This window comes from Panthera uncia (assembly GCF_023721935.1).
Source record: "Panthera uncia isolate 11264 chromosome B2 unlocalized genomic scaffold, Puncia_PCG_1.0 HiC_scaffold_24, whole genome shotgun sequence".
NCBI classification, from domain to species: domain Eukaryota; kingdom Metazoa; phylum Chordata; class Mammalia; order Carnivora; family Felidae; genus Panthera; species Panthera uncia.
This window is the reverse complement of record NW_026057580.1, coordinates 56967411-56984355: the sequence shown is the minus strand read 5'-3', so window position 1 is coordinate 56984355 and position 16945 is coordinate 56967411. Positions and strand designations below refer to the sequence as shown.

Genomic DNA, 16945 nt, shown 5'->3' with positions numbered 1-16945 from the left:
TCTACACTCCCCGCCCCACACTCAAGAGTACACATGTGCTCTGTCTCTGTCAAAAAAAATTTTTAATTTTTTTTAAGTTAAAAAAATTCCTCACCATAAATTTTTCTCATTTAAAATCTAGATTTTACTTTGCTAGCATTGGACATGCCCAGCACAGCTCCATCAGATCTTCAGCCTCAGCCAGTTATATCAATAATACAGCTTTTTGGTTGGGATGATATCATCTGGCCCCAGGTTGTAGCAAGATATTTAAGTCATTGCCTACAAAATAGGTAAGTGACTTGATTTCAGGTATGCACATGTATAGAAACTCATGATAGATCAGTATACTAGGAAAATAAGAATTTTCACAAATAAAAACTGATCTTCGTACATATACTGACACTTTGGTGGTTTTTGCTTTTGGATGTATCAGCATTTGACAGTGGCAGTAGCCTGCCTTAAAAATAAATAAATAAAAATAAACAAAAAACTTGCTGCTTAAAAGCTTTTTTTTAAAACTGTTTTTGTAGGACTACCTTTATTTCATCCTGAAATTACCTTTCTATATTCACCTTTGTGAAAGAAATTATGTAATTAATATTGCTGGTTCTGTAAAATACAAGTATATTGTTGTATTTTTAGGTGCGATGATAGCTTTTCCTTTCACAGCTAGATTTTTAGACTCAACTCTTGTACAATTAGGAACACGACACTTCATCACCCTGAACCCTGATTTCCTTATCTGTATCTCCTGTTGCATTGTATAACAGATCTGAGGAACTCCAGTAGGAAAAACATATAGTAAATGAAGTTACAATAGAAATAGTGTAATCGGGAAGATTTGAAAAAGAATAGTAAGATGAGGGAAAATAAATGCACAAACCTGGGAGACCACTGTAGTTCCTGTCCAGATGAAGAGGGATGCGGTCAGTGAGGTATTCGCATAGGGAGTCCACTAAGCAGTCAGTAAGCCATCTTCTCAATTGGCTTTCAGTCATGAAGTAAGGGAGCTCAACTTCCATTGGATTACTTTTAGTCTCTTCTAGCTTGCTAATTCTATAATAACAAACAGTATTTATTAAATACTTCTGCTGAAACTGTCTGGAATAAGTTTAGTTTAAAAAATAGTATTTGACGTATTAGTAACAGTTGAAGAAACTGAAATGCAAAGGTGTTAAAGAACTTTGGAAAGTTGTATAGGTCATAAATGACAAACAGTTCTTCGGCACTGTGTACTCTTTGGGACGTCTTCTGTTCAGGTTTTTCAAAGTAATATTTTTAGAGTTATGACTTACATGTATTTTTCAAATTTCTGACTTTACCTAGCACTTCATAGTTAGGTTAAGACCACCCTCATCCTTTCTACCCCCCAGTTATAAAATGGTTAAATATCAGATTCAGCCAGGCTTTTGGCTTCACAGAAAGATTTTTGGTTTTATTTTTTTTCTGTCAGATGTTACTTTGTAATTCTTCAATAATGACCGCCTATGGAGTGGTATAGCAGGAAAGAAAGGGATGGGTATGGAATTGGTTAGAAGACTCACACAGAAATCTTTGTCATTAACTCTTTTCTTACATAAATGGTCGTGACCACTTCTTTTTATTTACTCTAAGGGCCACTGTTTTTTTTCTACTTACCACTTCCTTTATTATGTCACCTAGCTACTTATAAGCCCCTTTCTAGGTTTTCCCATTTTAACCTTATTCTCCTTACCTCTTGCCTTTGGCATAAACCTACACATTTGCCATCAGTGGAAGAAGGAAATTAAAAATTAGAACCGTCAGGGGCACCTGCGTGGCTCAGTTGGTTGAGTGTCCGACTTCAGCTCTCTGCCCTGCCCCCACTCATGCTTGCACTCGCATGCTCTCTTTCTCTCAAAAATAAATAAATATTAAAAATTAGAACTGCTATAGATGAAAGCAAAAATTGTTATATAAAATACGCTTTTTTGTGTATCTCTAGTGTTTATTTTCAGCAATGTGTATCTGAATTAATGTATGTGTCTATAAAACAAGCCAAGAAGTGGGGTATGTTAGAATTTGTCCTTTATTTCTTAATCTCTATACTCAGGGAATATATTGTAAGGTTTTGGTTTTGGTTTTGGTTTTAACATCCATCAACTTGTTTTTACAGCATGTTATGTGAAGCACTTTCTCATTCAGGCTGTGTATCTTTCCAAGCCTTAACTGTAAGATCATGGATTCGTTGCATTTTGCAAATGTATATAAAAAACTTCTATGTGCCTGATGATTTGTTCATTGATATAAATCCTGAACAGGCAGTTGGTAAGTATTTCAGGCATTTTACTTTCTAGATAGCTAGCTAATATTTAAAATGTCCTGTTTTGTTACACAAATTAATAGAAAAAGATGAAAAATATATTTGTTATATAAAATGTTTGTGTATATATACATGTTGTGTGTGTGTGTGTGTGTGTGTGTGTATGTGTGTGTGTGTGTACATTTCCTTTTGCAGCCTGTTTCTTTTTCCTGATATTTCCCTGTTATATATGACAAATTTCTCTCCTATAAAGATAAAAGAACTTGTTTCCTTGGAAGCCAGGAACAAAAACTTGCTCTCAGGTGACAAGCTATCTTTTTACCTTGAAGAAACTAATCACAAAAAAAAAGGTGGAACTGTAAAGCAAATAACCAGATATCACACTGTTAACACCCTAAAAAGAAAAGTATCTAATTGTGAATACTTCTCTCCTATTTTATATTAGATATTTTACCTCTCCTCTGCTTTACTATTATTATTATTCACAGACTGATACTTATACTTTATTATTTTTTTAAATATCCATTCAATTCTGGTTGCCCACAGGACATTCCTTTTCTGAAAGCTATTCTTTATGGCCATTTGTAAATCACACAAAGTTTGGACTGAAAAAAAATGCCCCAAATTTATTGTGATATCTTATTACATCAATCGGCTTGACATGAAAAACTTTCGGGGCTTGTGTATTCACAAGTATATGTTTTTTTGGTTTTAAATAAAACTTTTCCTTAGAGACTTAATTGAAAGTTTTTAATTATGTGGAAATTTGAATTTTATTTTAAAAAGAATGTTATACGTGAATGCTGCATTCCTTACTCTCATCTATGTAACATAAATTTATATAATAAACCTATGAATATTATTATATTATTTTTATCTTAACAGAAAAAGAGTACTTGGGACAGTTGGCTGAACTGACAAGGTTGCTATTTAAACTCTCAGAAGTAAAGAATATTTTTTCAAAGGCTCAAGTTGAATATTTATCCAGTCCAGAAGACCCTACAAAAGCACTTATTCTATTTTTTGAGGTATTTTTCATTTATTAGTATAATTGTCCAGATGAATTATAATTATTTTTCACAAAAACTTGAAGTGTTTATGAAATTTGTCTATAAAATGAATTATTTTAAATGAATCATATTATTAGTTGCCTGCTCTTATAAAATTAAGGAGGAATAAAAATGTGAATCAATGATTTAGTACAATTACAGAATATATTTGTTGAGGACAATTATATTAAGGACACCAAAAGAAGTACATTTAATGAAAAGTAATGACTAAGGAATGCTACATAAAAGCCTCACACTAAGGCTTGTGTCAATTGTAGGAATATCTTATTGCTGAAGTTCCTAGGTAGCAATATTCTCCAGATTCTTGGGAACTAGATTTCCTTATACAGGGTCCATAATAGTTCTAACTTAATGTTTACCACCCTGTAGCAAATAGTAAATTTTACAGTAAAATTTTATTGTAGTTAGCATAAACACTAAGTGCTTCATATCATTATAGTTGGGGCCTTAAAATCCAATCATTTGTTTTAGCTTTGTCTCCATAATAAATAGTCCCTTTCAGCATTTGACTTTTATTTATTAATTTTGCAGGAATTTATATTATGTGATAGTCTTTGCTTTGCATCCTTGCTGAAGTTGTTCATGTGTTTGGATTAGTGGTTTTGTAAGCTATTCACAATAAAAGTTGGTTTATTTTCCCACAGAGCAGTTGGCATTAACTGCAATGAAAATAAATACAGCTATAAGCTATTGCCACAAATGTGAATTCTTCCACTGTGGTTTCTATTAAGTTAAAGTACAATTGTATGACAATTAGTGATACCATATAAATCCTAAAAATATTTAGTAATAGTTCATGCAGATATGAAATGGCCATTTCTTTTGAGCCTTTTATTTAGTTGTTGATCAGATCTTCACTTGTACTTAAACATCTATCCTAGGAACCATACGGGATCAGAAAGGGAGGTAGAGGTCATGTACTTCACTAATAGTTTCCAAAGAGTCTTCTAATTTCATCCCGTCCAATTAATTGTTCTTTCATCACTCAGTAAATAATAATTGTTTGCTAAATGCTAGATAGTATTATGCCAGGATTTCTTAGTTAGGGGTTTGAAAAAACAAAAGAAGTAGTCCTTGATCTTAACTTTTTACTTGTCTGAGAATACAGGATAAACACAAAGGTTAAAATAGTAAGACAGTGTATGCGAAGTGTCAGTTTATAGATCATTCAGTAGGTTAATAATTCAGAGCATCTTGGTCTAAGAAGTTTGGATTTTCTCCTGTGAACAGTATGAAGGCTTTATACATTTTTAAGTAGGTCTAATTTGATCAAATGACTTTTTAAGAAAATTAGTTAACAGTAGATTAAAGTGAAGGTGTTGGCCAGAAACTAGCTGATTTAGAAGGAAGTAAAAATTGAATTATGAAATTTTGAAGGGATGTGAAAGAAATACTGTGTTTAACTGAAAGAATGATGATACCTTAAGGAGAAATAGGAGCACATGACTTAGGGTGAGGGAGAAGTAGGTGAGGAGTTCAGTTTTAAACTGGTTTAGTTTGAGATTGGTGTAAGGTGTCACCAAGATCATTCCCGGGTACTATGTGATTCTCTGGGAGGACTCAGAGCTCAGCATATAGTTGTACTCACAGCTGTGATTTATTACAATGAAAGAATTCAAAGCTCAGTCAGCATGGGGTGAAGTCTGGAGACACCAGGCACAGTTTCCAAGGGTCCTCTCCCAGATGTTGCACTGGACATGCTTAATTCTTCCAACTAGGAATTGTGACAACACATCTGAAATGCTGTCTGCTGTCTGCCTGAGGGTTTTCACATAGGCCCCCTTTGCCTAGCACTTAGAAAATTCCAGACTCCCAGAAGAGAGGCAGATATTCAGTGTAAACTATATTGTTTGCACAGACAGTTTAGGTTGAGTGAGCCATACTTACTGGGAAATGGTGGGAAAAACCTAAGTTCCCAATCACCAACCAAGGGCCGTACTTAAAAGTACACCTTTTTAAAGATAGCAGTCTATGGCCTACCATGTTAACTCTTTCTTACATAGAAATGATAGTATGACAAGTAAATAGAGTCAAAGAAATCCCTGAGATAGTCTGAGAAATACGTATGTCTTATAGTCCTGGGAGGTTAAGGCTAAACACAGAGAAATACTGAGATCTAGATCAGTGGTTCTCAAAATTGTGTTTCATAGGCATCTGAGGGTTGCTGATACCTTTTCAGGAATTTTAAAGCTCAAAAGTGTATTGACATTTGCACAAACGGTGCAGAAACTTTAGCACAAATCAACACCATGGCCCAATGTTATATTGGTGGTCATAATTTTCACTGCCACACAATCACAAGAGAAAAAAAAAAAAGAACCCAGTCTCACTTAAGAATATTCTTAATGAAACAGTAAATTATTAAATGTATTAAATGTTGACCTTTGAGTACATGTCCTGTAATGTCCTATGAATGACAATGGAAAGTGCACTTAAAAGTACACCTGCTTCATATAAAGTGAGGTGGTTGTCCAAAAACAACACTTTATGTAATAATTTGAGTTACAAGCTGACCTGACTGCTTTGATCTTGAAAGAACAACTAACAAAGTATGGTTGTTCAGACTTGGGTATTTGGCAGACATTTGCTCAGAAATGTGTGAAATGAGTATCACTTCAAAGAAAACAACTGACGGTGTTTGTTGCTAATAACACAATTTGAGCTTTTAAGAAAATTAGAATTTTGGAAAACTTAAGCATTTGCCATTATGAGCGTGAGAGCTTCATGATAATTAAAGACTTTTCTGATGACATTGGTGGTGATATTAACAAATAGGATTTTTTTTAGTGGATAAGTGAAATGTGTCAACATTGGCAAGCTAACTCAGGGAACTAGAATTTTCCAAATGACCAGTACAGGTTTTTTAAAAGCATGCATGAGTATTAAACATTCATTAAGAAAGCTAAATAGAGCAGTGGCTTTTAATGCAGAAGAGTACAGAATATTTGTTGACACGGTTTTGAGTTCCATAATACAATTAACCTTTAAGAAATATCACTTGTCAAGTTTTGGTGTAATATCAAAGAGGGATTCCCATAGTTACCTGAAATGTCTATTAAAATAATTTCTCTTCCAGTTACATGTATTTGTGAGATTGAATTGTTTTCATCTGCAGCATATTACAACAAATTATGTGTAGGGACAAATATGAGAATCTAGCTGTCTTCTGTTAAGCCAGAACTTAAAGAGTTTTGCAGAAATGTAAAAATTGTCACTTTTCACTAATTTTTTTTTTGTTTTGAAAAATAAAGTTCTTTTCCATAAAAACATTTTACTGTGTTAATGTATAATGCTTATTATTTTTACTTTTTTGAGTTTATTTATTTTGAGAGAGACAGAGGGAAAGAGAGCGCGCATGAACAAGAGAGGGACAGAGAGGAAAAGAGAGAATCCCAAGGTGCAGGGCTCGAACTCAACGAAGTGTGAGATCATGACCTGAGTTAAAAGCAAGAGCTGGACGCTTAACCAACTGAGCCACCCAGATGCCCCATAATGCTTCTTGTTTTTAAGTGAACTAGTACATAATTTAAATTTTCTCTTTTTTTATATGGTAAATATCAATAGATATAGCTCAAATAATAGTACGCACCTTAAGATCCCAACTTTTAAGCATATGAAAGGGAACTGAGAAGTTTGAGAACTTCTGGTCTAGGAAAAGAAATGTAGAGAACCAAGGGCAGAAAGCTAAATAAAAAGAAAAGGTTCATCAAGTATATCTTTTGTTTTCATCTGTCAGTCACTCCAGTTCACTAGATTCCTTCTTTTCCTACATTCTACATTTTGTTATCAACTTGACTAACTGTAATATCACATTGAATAACTTATCCTAATCCCTCATTTCAAAACTCCACAAGTCTTTAGTGATCTTCACTTCTGCTCTACTTCATCTGCCCACTCCCATGACTAAACCTTGAGCTATGGCATCATTGGATTATCTGAGAACTCTTTGATGGTCACCACCTGTGCCTCCAGACCTCCAAGTGACCTTCCACTTCCTTTTCTCCAAGTGCAGCATCCTCTCAAGGTCTCACTTCTTCCCCATCCGTCTTAATTAGACCCCTTGGTGGCCTTACTGCAGGTATACTCTTATCATCCTTTCAGTCTTCCATCTTTGGTCTTTTGGTTACACCTACAAACCCTCAACCTTGGATTAGTGCAACCATTTGCTTTCTCTCCTTTGTCTTATCTGCTGAGAGCTGCAGGAGAAAAATCATGTAACTGTATTGGTGCCATTGTGTCCGATTTAGGTCATTGAAATCCACTCTAAGTCGCCAGTAATGGTTTGAAAACTGCTACTCTTCTCAAACCTTCTAACCTATCTGTAGCCAGTCTTCTCTTGATTCTTTTTGTGACTTGTCACCTCTTATTCTCACCTTTCCTCAACTTATTCTTTCATTTATTTCTCTTCCTTTTCACACTTCACTCTTCTCTCACTGCCTCACCTCACATTTCTCTCTACCACCTCACCATTTTGCTCTCTCTGTCCTTTGTGCCTCATCATTTTTCCTCTGAGAAAGTTAAGTTAGCATCTAATGGCTCATAAAATTTTGCGGGGAAAAATCAATCCATATCATATAACTGAACTTTAGAGAAGTCATACATGTAAGAATTTGGTAATGTTGCTTGTAGATTTTACTTGTAGGAATTTGGGGAATGCCAGTTGTGTGCCAGGATGTTTGGAAGTCTTGATGTAATTTGGCTATAAACTTCTTTTATATCAGTTCCATTGATTTTTTTTTTAATTCTTCTTTTAACCTTTATTTTAATTATAAAAGGTAAGACTTCATTCTTTTTAATTGAAAATCTTCAATTTTTTTAATTCCTGTGAACATTTATTGGAAACTTAAAGATGTAAACTTAAATGTAAGGGTGTGTGTGTGTTTGTATGTGTAGAAAGAGAAATTTTCTTTATTTTTCAAAGTCTATACTGTATGAAACTTGAAAATCTAAATCATGTTTTTCCTTATTTTATAGGCTATTGGTATTACTTACGGGAATCTGCAGACACTTTCTGATAAATCTGCCATGGTCACAAAGTCCTTAGAATACCTTGGTGAAATATTAAAATATATAAAACCTTATTTGGGAAAAAAAATTTCTAGTGCAGGGCTGCAACTGACTTACAGGATGATGGGTATGTACTCCTGACATTATCGAAACTTCCTTGTGTTGAGCCTATAGTATCATGATAGGAATATTCTAATACACTGACTAAATCACTGTTCTCCATACAATCATAAGAATAATTTGAAAGACAAAGATTTAGCTTACAATAATTCATGTTGGCTTTCTATTGCTGTATCCCTATCCTGTGCCACCTCCTTTCAGAACTTTCCTTGTTACAGTTTGTGTTAATATTAAAATTAATTATGACCAAAACAGAAAATACACTTATACCAATTTGATATCAATAGTCTGTTGTGGATCACTCACACTGTGAATACAGTGGATGATTAAAATGGACTTTTTTTTAAGGCTTATCTGTGCTTTCTTAGAATTTAAAATATCAGGAAACCATCACTTCTATTTATCTGGTCTGCTCTGTGTGAAGGAGGTCAGGAAAGAATTTACTATGGCACTAGAGATATTTATGCTTCAAATCTTGCTTCTCACAATACTAGGTTTTCTCCTTTCAAAAAGAAATCTTTTTCTGTGCCTGTGCTATAACAACATAGTTCATCCTTCTTGAGGAAGTTAGTAATTTGAATACCTTTGTTCACTAAAACCATGTTACTAACCAAAAATAGGAACTGGATAAAGGGAAATGAGAAAATTTTCCTTAGAAGTTTTTATAACAGAATTTAAGGTTTTTGTTTTTGTTTTTTTTAATTTCTCTGTGGCCAAAACCTTATATCTTCTCCCTTTGATCTTGTGAACATATGAATAAACCTGATTTAGGCTGTCTGAAACCTTTTATCTTTGTTGTGAAAGATAAAGGAGAATGCAAAAATGTCTAAATATGGATGATGTAGAATGTAGTGAAAGCTATAGTAGCAATTCAGGCGTCTTAATTTTAGAGGAAAACAGAAATGATAACTTATAAATTTAACATAGTAAAATGTAGATTAATAAGTATTTCAGCATTTAGCCTTATAATTTGTCTCTGTTAGATTTTTGCCAAGCTAAATTTATGATTTCAGGAGATATATTTATTTTACAAAATATGTGATAGTCCTAACTGCAAAATCATATTTGGATTGGTAATATGTCGACCTATGAAGAATTGAGGACCTTCCTTTGTTGTATTACATGATTGGCATACTGGAAGGTAGATCGGTATTCTTTTCTTTTGTCTAAATCTCAGAGACTGCGAATAGAATATATTGGTACAATGTTGCCCCTTTATATGTTAAAAATTAGGAACAGATCACTTGCTTTCTTCTTTATGTAAGAGGCTCAGAACAAATTGGAGGAAGAGCAAGTATAAACTTTTTAGAGTTCAAATGTGCTTGAAGTATGTGTGTTTGGGGTATCATACTCACTTGAGGGAAAGTGAGGTAACCACAGAAACTTTTATTTACCTTGCTAGTTTCTAACTGGGGATACCTCTGCTGTTTACTTACAAGGCTGCTAGTGGAAGGTGCAAACTGTTGATAAAATCACACTTCAGGTGAAGGCATCTGAGGTCTTAATTGTAACTCAGTAATTTCTGAGAAAGGATTGATTCATGAGTACTGTCTTCAGTGTTCTTAATATTAATGTTTATGGTTTTTCTCTTTACATCTCTTACTTTTTCTGTTCCCATGTTTTTCTTTTGATCATTCTTCTCTCTTTAGCCATTCCTCCTCTTTTGTCTTTGTAATTGAAACTCTACCCATGATCCTCAGTGCCTATCCTAATATTCTGTTTTCCACACTCTCAGGTAGACTTGGTCTCCCTGATTAAGCTTCAGCTGTCCATCTCTTACAACATTCTTCATAGCTTGCCAGTTATTATAATTATTTGTGTACTTGGTTTGTCCCTACTAAAATTTTAAATTTATGATAGTGGCCATATCTTTTTAGCTTTTTATTCCCATTATCATGTTGTATTTTGAACAAATAAGAACATTTCCTGAGTTATATATTGGGCACTGGATTGGGAAAGAGCTTCTCCAGTGTAGGAGATGGTATATTACTAAATAAATACTAACTAAATATACTAAATAAATATTTCTAGAATTTAACAATTTTATAAACTTAGCTAATAGAACATAATGTAACTTTTAGTGTTCCTAAATGAGTAAAGTTACTTTCTAACTATAAATACACTTTTAAACGCCTGTTATAATGATCCCAATCCTTTTTTTTTTTTTTTTAGGCATAGTATATGCATAGAGTAGGAAATAAGTAAACACATAAGGACTCTTACAGTGCAGATCTCTTTCAATTGTAGAAGTATGCTCCCCACAATTTTTCTACATTTTCTTTTTTTCTTTTTAAGTTTATTTATTTTGAAAGAAAGAGTGTGAGCAGGAGAGGGGCAGAGGAAGAGAGAGAGAATCCCAAGCAGGGTTCCACACTGTCAACGTGGAGCCCATCGCAGGGCTTGATCTCACAAACTGAGATCATGACTGGAGTCGAAATCAAGAGTCAGACGCTTAACAGACTGAGCCACCTAGGTGCCCCTGCGTTTTCAGCAGCATCGCTTAAATACGTAGTATGTTTATAGCCAGAAAAAAGACTGGTTTTGATTGTTCGTTTGTTTGTTTGTTTAACAAAGCTACTCTGTGTATTTTAACCTTTCTCCAAGCTTTTTACTTAAAAAATTTCTTTCTCTTTGCATTATTAATACCAAACACTTAAATATTCTTCACTGAAACTTAAAAACTAGGGTTCTGATTTGGCAGTAAAACAAATGGATCTCCTCTGTCTTCTATGAACTCATAAAACTTAAGATCTTCAGCAAAGTGTTTTAACCACTGCAGAAGATGAAATACAAGGGTAGGTGATGCATTTTTGGTTGGAAGGCCCTTGCTCTTTATAAGTCAATTCCTGTGTGACACCTAAGAGTGATATAAATCATTTAAAATGTCAGTGGTGATGGCAGTTCCCTTTATGGGCATATTAACGTTAGTTAGGATGTGAGTTCTTCTTACACTGCTGTCATTCGCAAGTTTTCCACCTACTGAAAAAAATGAGGAGCAAGCCAGCGTTATTTAAAATATTGCTAAGTGAGCATTGTGTTTCTTTATGATTGATTATTGTATTTCCTTTTACAACAGAAGATTAATGTTGCTGTTTGTTGTTCTTAGAAGTGATTATAGGCTGGGCTTTTTTTCTTTTAACGTCAATACATTCTTCTATAAGCGTATTTTTGTTTCCCTTCAGAGTTGAATTTTAAACTTTTTGTTTTATGGAAATGGCTTTGACGTGTATCATCTCTTTTGCTTTCTAAGATGGAATAAAATATAAAAGTTTATGCAGTACATATACCACTAATGCCACTTGGGCAAGCATTTAATGATCTCCTTTTAAATGTGTTTTTTCAGTAGAGAAGCCCTTAATAGCAGGAATACACTCTAATGGGAACTACATACATGCTCTTAATTACTTCATTAAACAAAGGGTGCTCATTTGTTTGGCTTTACTATCATCAAAGGTAGCAACTGACTCCTAGCATTAAGGAAATCATAATACATTTTCTGTAGTAAAGAAGTCTGCATCTCTTCTTTCAGCATCAAAATTTAAACTCACTGTGTATATTAAACAATTGAAAGTTATAAAAAGTGGAGTTCAGGGAGGTTAAGTGATTGCTTCAAGGTGTTATAGCTAATCCTTCTTACTACTTTAACAATTAAATTTAGCTCTATCTTTTCATGTTGTAAACTGGGTTGAGACAGCCTATAAAATTTTATGTAAGATAAAAATATGAAGAAATAAAGGTATCAAAAACGTAAATGTGGAGTAGCATGATGGAGCCCAGGGAAAGTGAGTACACACATAAAAGCATAATGCGTGATCTTATAGTGTTCTTAAAGTTGGATTATAAATTTGCCTCTGAGTTACCTAGCAGCCAAAGCAAAAAGAGAAATCTGATTAATTACAGCAGTCTATCTGTATATTCACATAGTGTATAGCCAAATCACAATGTGTGTGTGTGCGCGTGTGCGTGTGTGTGTGTGTGTGTGTGTGTGTGTGTGTGTGTGTATTAAATAACAGTTGCTTAGGAAACGTATGTTTTTCTTAGACCAGAACTCTGAGAGAAACTTGTCTCTTTAGTGAAATGTATGACATGACATCAGTCTTTTCAGTCCTAATACATGTTTCTTTCTATTGCCTACTTTAACTTGGTTCTTTGTGCTTTAAATATGAATTTCATAGTGGAATGGCAAAACTTTCTGGTTAGAAGGTAACCATACCTACTGTTACTCCTCTTCTTTGTCAGGAATTCTTGTTAAATCATGGGCACAGATCTTTGCCACCTCTAAAGCCCAAAAACTACTATTCCGGATCATAGATTGTTTACTGCTGCCACATACAGTGTTACAGCAAGAGAAGGAACTGCCTGCACCTATGTTGATCGCAATTCAAAAGAGTCTTCCTTTGTATCTCCAGGTATAGTAAGTGTGGCTGCTTGAAAGTTAAAAAATAAAAAATAAATAAATAAATAGATAAATAAATAAATAAATAAATAAATAATGAAACTTTGCCTTAAAACAGTTTGCTAACTGCTGATTTGAAAACCATGCATTATAATTTCAGTGCATGTGTGTACATGTGGCACTTCTGTTGAACAAGTTTTAAATTCCTTTTGTGTTTGGCCCTGAAACCAAAGATGGAAAAAGCAAAATCTTCAAGAAGTAATTAAAGTTGAGAGAAGAGGCTGACTAGCATAGACACAGTTGTGTGTTCCATATTTCCTTAGAGGCTTCAGCTTTCCACTAGCCAACCGGAGAAGAAGAGATGTGAGAGAAGACACTGTAAAGGGGATTAGTTGTAAACGAGCCGAACGGGTAAGAGGTGAAGGACTGTCAGAGGGAACAGTATTTAAAAGTCATGAGCTTGAAGAAAGTATGACACACTGGGGAAGAGCGAATAATTCTGTTGTGATCGACTCATACAGGAGGAGCCATATATTTTAAGGTGTTATGTGCCACGCTAGGAAGTTTGGACTTGTTCTTTTACACGGGGATTTGTATGGATTATTGATGGATTTTGGCGGATTTTAGATAGGGAAGTGGGAACGACCTATCATGTTTACATTTTAGAAAGGTAATTCTGGTGGCAACATCTAAGATAGTTGATGTGGGAGTTAGATTGGAGACTTGGAGGGCAAAGAGTAGTTCATTATCTGAGGGTTTTGAACTAAGCCGGTAGGTGTGGAACTCACACAGCAGATTGCAGAAACACTTAGGAGCTCTGATTAAAAGTACTTGCTCAGAGAATGTTGTGGAGCAACAGAAAGCAATGGAATACTTCCTAGACCCCAGAGTGGGTCCTCGTACACATAGTGGTGCTGCTAACTAAAATGGGCAATTCTAGAGATGTGGGAGTGAAGGTAATAATTGATTTATGAATAGCTTTCATTTGAGGTGCTGTGCACTGTCTAGATGGGCACTTGGAAATATTGATCTGTTATTCAGAGGAAGATGGGGCTGGAAGCATACTTTGTTATTCATTAGTGTCTCATCCTGAAGTTAAGTGCTTCTTAATTTGGGGTTCAGCAAGGAAAGCTGAGGAAGAAAGGGAGAATGGAATTTGATTAGGTAATAAGCAGTCTTTTCCACAGATGGGCTTTTTAAACAGATTTGTATAATTTCTAAGAAATTTTTAATTGGCTCTTTAATTTTGTGTTGATAATAACGTTTAAAAAGAAGTTTAGTTTGCTGACAGAAACACAAAGCGTGGCCAGTCGGGGAATACTGGTGGGGAGGAATCTTGGGCAGCAGAAGAATCTGGAAAACATGTTCTCTGTGGCCCTTTTAAGCCAAAATAGTACAGTAAGAATTCTTATAGGGATACCTGGCTGGCTTAGTTGGTAAAACATGGGAACTGTTGATCTCAAGGTTGTGAGGTCAAGCCCCACCATGGAGCCTACTTTAAAACAGAAAAAAAAAAAAAAAAAAAAAAAAAAGCTTACAAACTTTGTAAGTGGTAAACTGAAAATTTTGGTGAATTTATCCATTTTGGCAGAATTGACTTAGACGTACACCTTTACTTAAAAGTACTCCAGTCTCCTCTTCAAAGTTTTCAGAACATATTTGTTTATTACTTCATCATCTTCTAATAATGTGCTTTCTTTTAAGGGAAAACATTGAAGAAACTGAGTAGAGGGGTGTTCATTGCCCTTTTGTTTTCAATTATTGTTGTTTGCTAGTGTTTTAACAGTTCTATGTTACTTTTATTACAAATCTTTCAAAAATTTTTGATGAGTAAATATCTATTCATAGCTGAAATGGAGACAAATATTTTTAATTATTTCTCTGGGAAAACACATTTTAAATCACAAAGGGCCAAATTATAAATGAACTTTTGGAACATAATTCGTTGTGTTGGTGATTATATATATATTTGGTAATATGCATTATTTAGTAACATTGGTAGAAAAAAATGTCTATTTCTCAGGGTATTGGTTTAATTGTTAAGTCTCAAACACCGTAATCCATATGGAAGCTATACAAATGGAGGGGATTAAATCAACAGAACTCTTAACTTCTCTAAACCTCAGTTTCCCCAGCTATGAAATTGGATATGTGATAATACTAAGTCAGTGTTTTTTAAGAAATTTAAGTGAAATAAAGGATATAAAGCACATGGTACAGTGCCTGACATATGAAACTCTTCAAATGAATTGTCATTATTCTGAGTCTTAATCTTCAGCATTTCTCTCCTGTCAATTTTTGTTTTAATTTATCACATTTCTTACATTCGAAGATTTTTAGTATAAATTCTGAGTCTCACTCAGTTAAATGACCAGGACATACGTATAAAAACTGACCTAAAAATGTGTTTCATAACTTTGAAATGACATACAGACATAGTTGATGAGTGGGGTGCTCAAGTTTTCTGCGTATGAGAGGAGGAAGGAAGCTTCCTTGGTCTTCCTGCACTTCCCCTGCTCCGTTTGAGTACACCCCCAAGACACACATGTGTGGTTGCGTACCACAGTACAGGAGTCACACAGGCTCAGCAGCTCCCTGAGCCTCATAAACATTATCTGTTGATGCTGGCAGTGCCCTGCGGACTGTGGTTGCACATTCTGACATGGATATTAATGCTAGGGACTAAATTAGTAAGTTTCTCAATATTTTTTTTAACTTTTCCTTTTAGTATTTCTTCTCTTTTTTCTCCTTTAGGGCATGTGCATTGTATGTTGTCAGTCTCAAAATCCAAATGCCTATTTGAGCCAGTTACTTGGGAATGTCATTGAGCAGTACATCGGGCGGTTTCTTCCAGCTTCACCACATGTTGCAGGACTTGGACAACACCCTGTTCTGATGGCACTGAGAAACTCCGCCACTCTTGCACCGATGTCACTTCTAAAGAAATGCATTATACAAGTCATAAGGTACATCTAAATATTAAAAATAAGTGGTGTTTACAATCCAATTAGTTCATCTTTATTAAAAAGTAACAAAGCGTCCCAAAAGTATTGGCAACCCTTAGGATGCTGGTAGTTGAGAAACTTTTCTTTTCCCTGAGAAACATTATCTAAGGATTTACTAAAATGACTTTTGCTCCCGGCGGCCTGAGTCAGTGCTCTTTAAATCGTTTGTTTTCTTTACATAGCTGTTGTTTTCCTTATATATGTTCTAAAGGTGGATGTTTTTTTAGTCCTTATCAGATAAACAGTAATTGTATTTTCTCCTATAAAAAACATATTAGCTATATTTTTGAAAGATAATAACTAAATGAAAAAATGAATGGTAATATGAAAAAGGAAGCAATAAGTCCTTTTTTGTTGGTCTACTCCCTGTCTTAATAACTTCATTTTATTATTGGATGCATAAATGAAACCTCTTAGGTTTTCTCCTTCCTTTTACCTGCAACGGTCGAAGATTCAGTAATAGAAATGATCACTTCTTTGTCTTCATGCAGTATTTAGCTTCATATGAAATTAGTTTTTAAACTTTAAAATGCTGTGGTGATATACAGGCATACCTTGTTTTATTGCACTTCACAGATACTGCGCTTTTTACAAACTGGAGATGTGTGGTAACACCATCAAGCAAGTCTGTTGGCACTGTTTTTCCAATAGCATTTGTTCACTTCGTGTCTCTGTGTTACATTTTGGTAATTGTCACAGTATTTTAAACTTTTTTACAACTCTCTGAAAGCTCAGATGATGGTTGGCAATAAAGTATTTTTTTAGCAATAAAGTATTTTTAAATTAAGGTATATGCATTGTTTTTTTTTTTTCTTTTAGACATAATGCCATCGTAATGCTGTTGCACACTTATTAGACTACAGTGTAGTGTAAGCATAGGTTTTATATGCACTGAGAAGCCAGAAAAACTCATTTGACTTGCTTTATTGTGACATTCACTTTATTATGGTGGTCTGCAACTGAACCCACACTGTCTCTGGGGGTATGCCTGTATATTATTCTTATGTAGCATTTTTTTCTGTGTTTTTAATGACTTGATAGTTTTAATGACCACTATTATCCATCACCTCTTATTACAGAATTC

At 34.4% G+C, this 16945-nt stretch overlaps 1 protein-coding gene across 3 annotated transcripts in view; it reads left to right on the top strand.

Moving 5' to 3' along the window:
- MMS22L (MMS22 like, DNA repair protein) overlaps nucleotides 1–16945 on the top strand; it is a 125818-nt gene that overhangs the window by 90824 nt on the left and 18049 nt on the right. For all 3 annotated transcript variants that reach the window (XM_049654021.1, XM_049654022.1, XM_049654023.1), the window contains 6 exons: nucleotides 122–272; nucleotides 2117–2268; nucleotides 3149–3291; nucleotides 8308–8467; nucleotides 12700–12869; nucleotides 15611–15822. In XM_049654021.1, the coding sequence (XP_049509978.1) occupies nucleotides 122–272; nucleotides 2117–2268; nucleotides 3149–3291; nucleotides 8308–8467; nucleotides 12700–12869; nucleotides 15611–15822 (988 nt within the window). The remainder of the gene's footprint in view (nucleotides 1–121; nucleotides 273–2116; nucleotides 2269–3148; nucleotides 3292–8307; nucleotides 8468–12699; nucleotides 12870–15610; nucleotides 15823–16945) is intronic.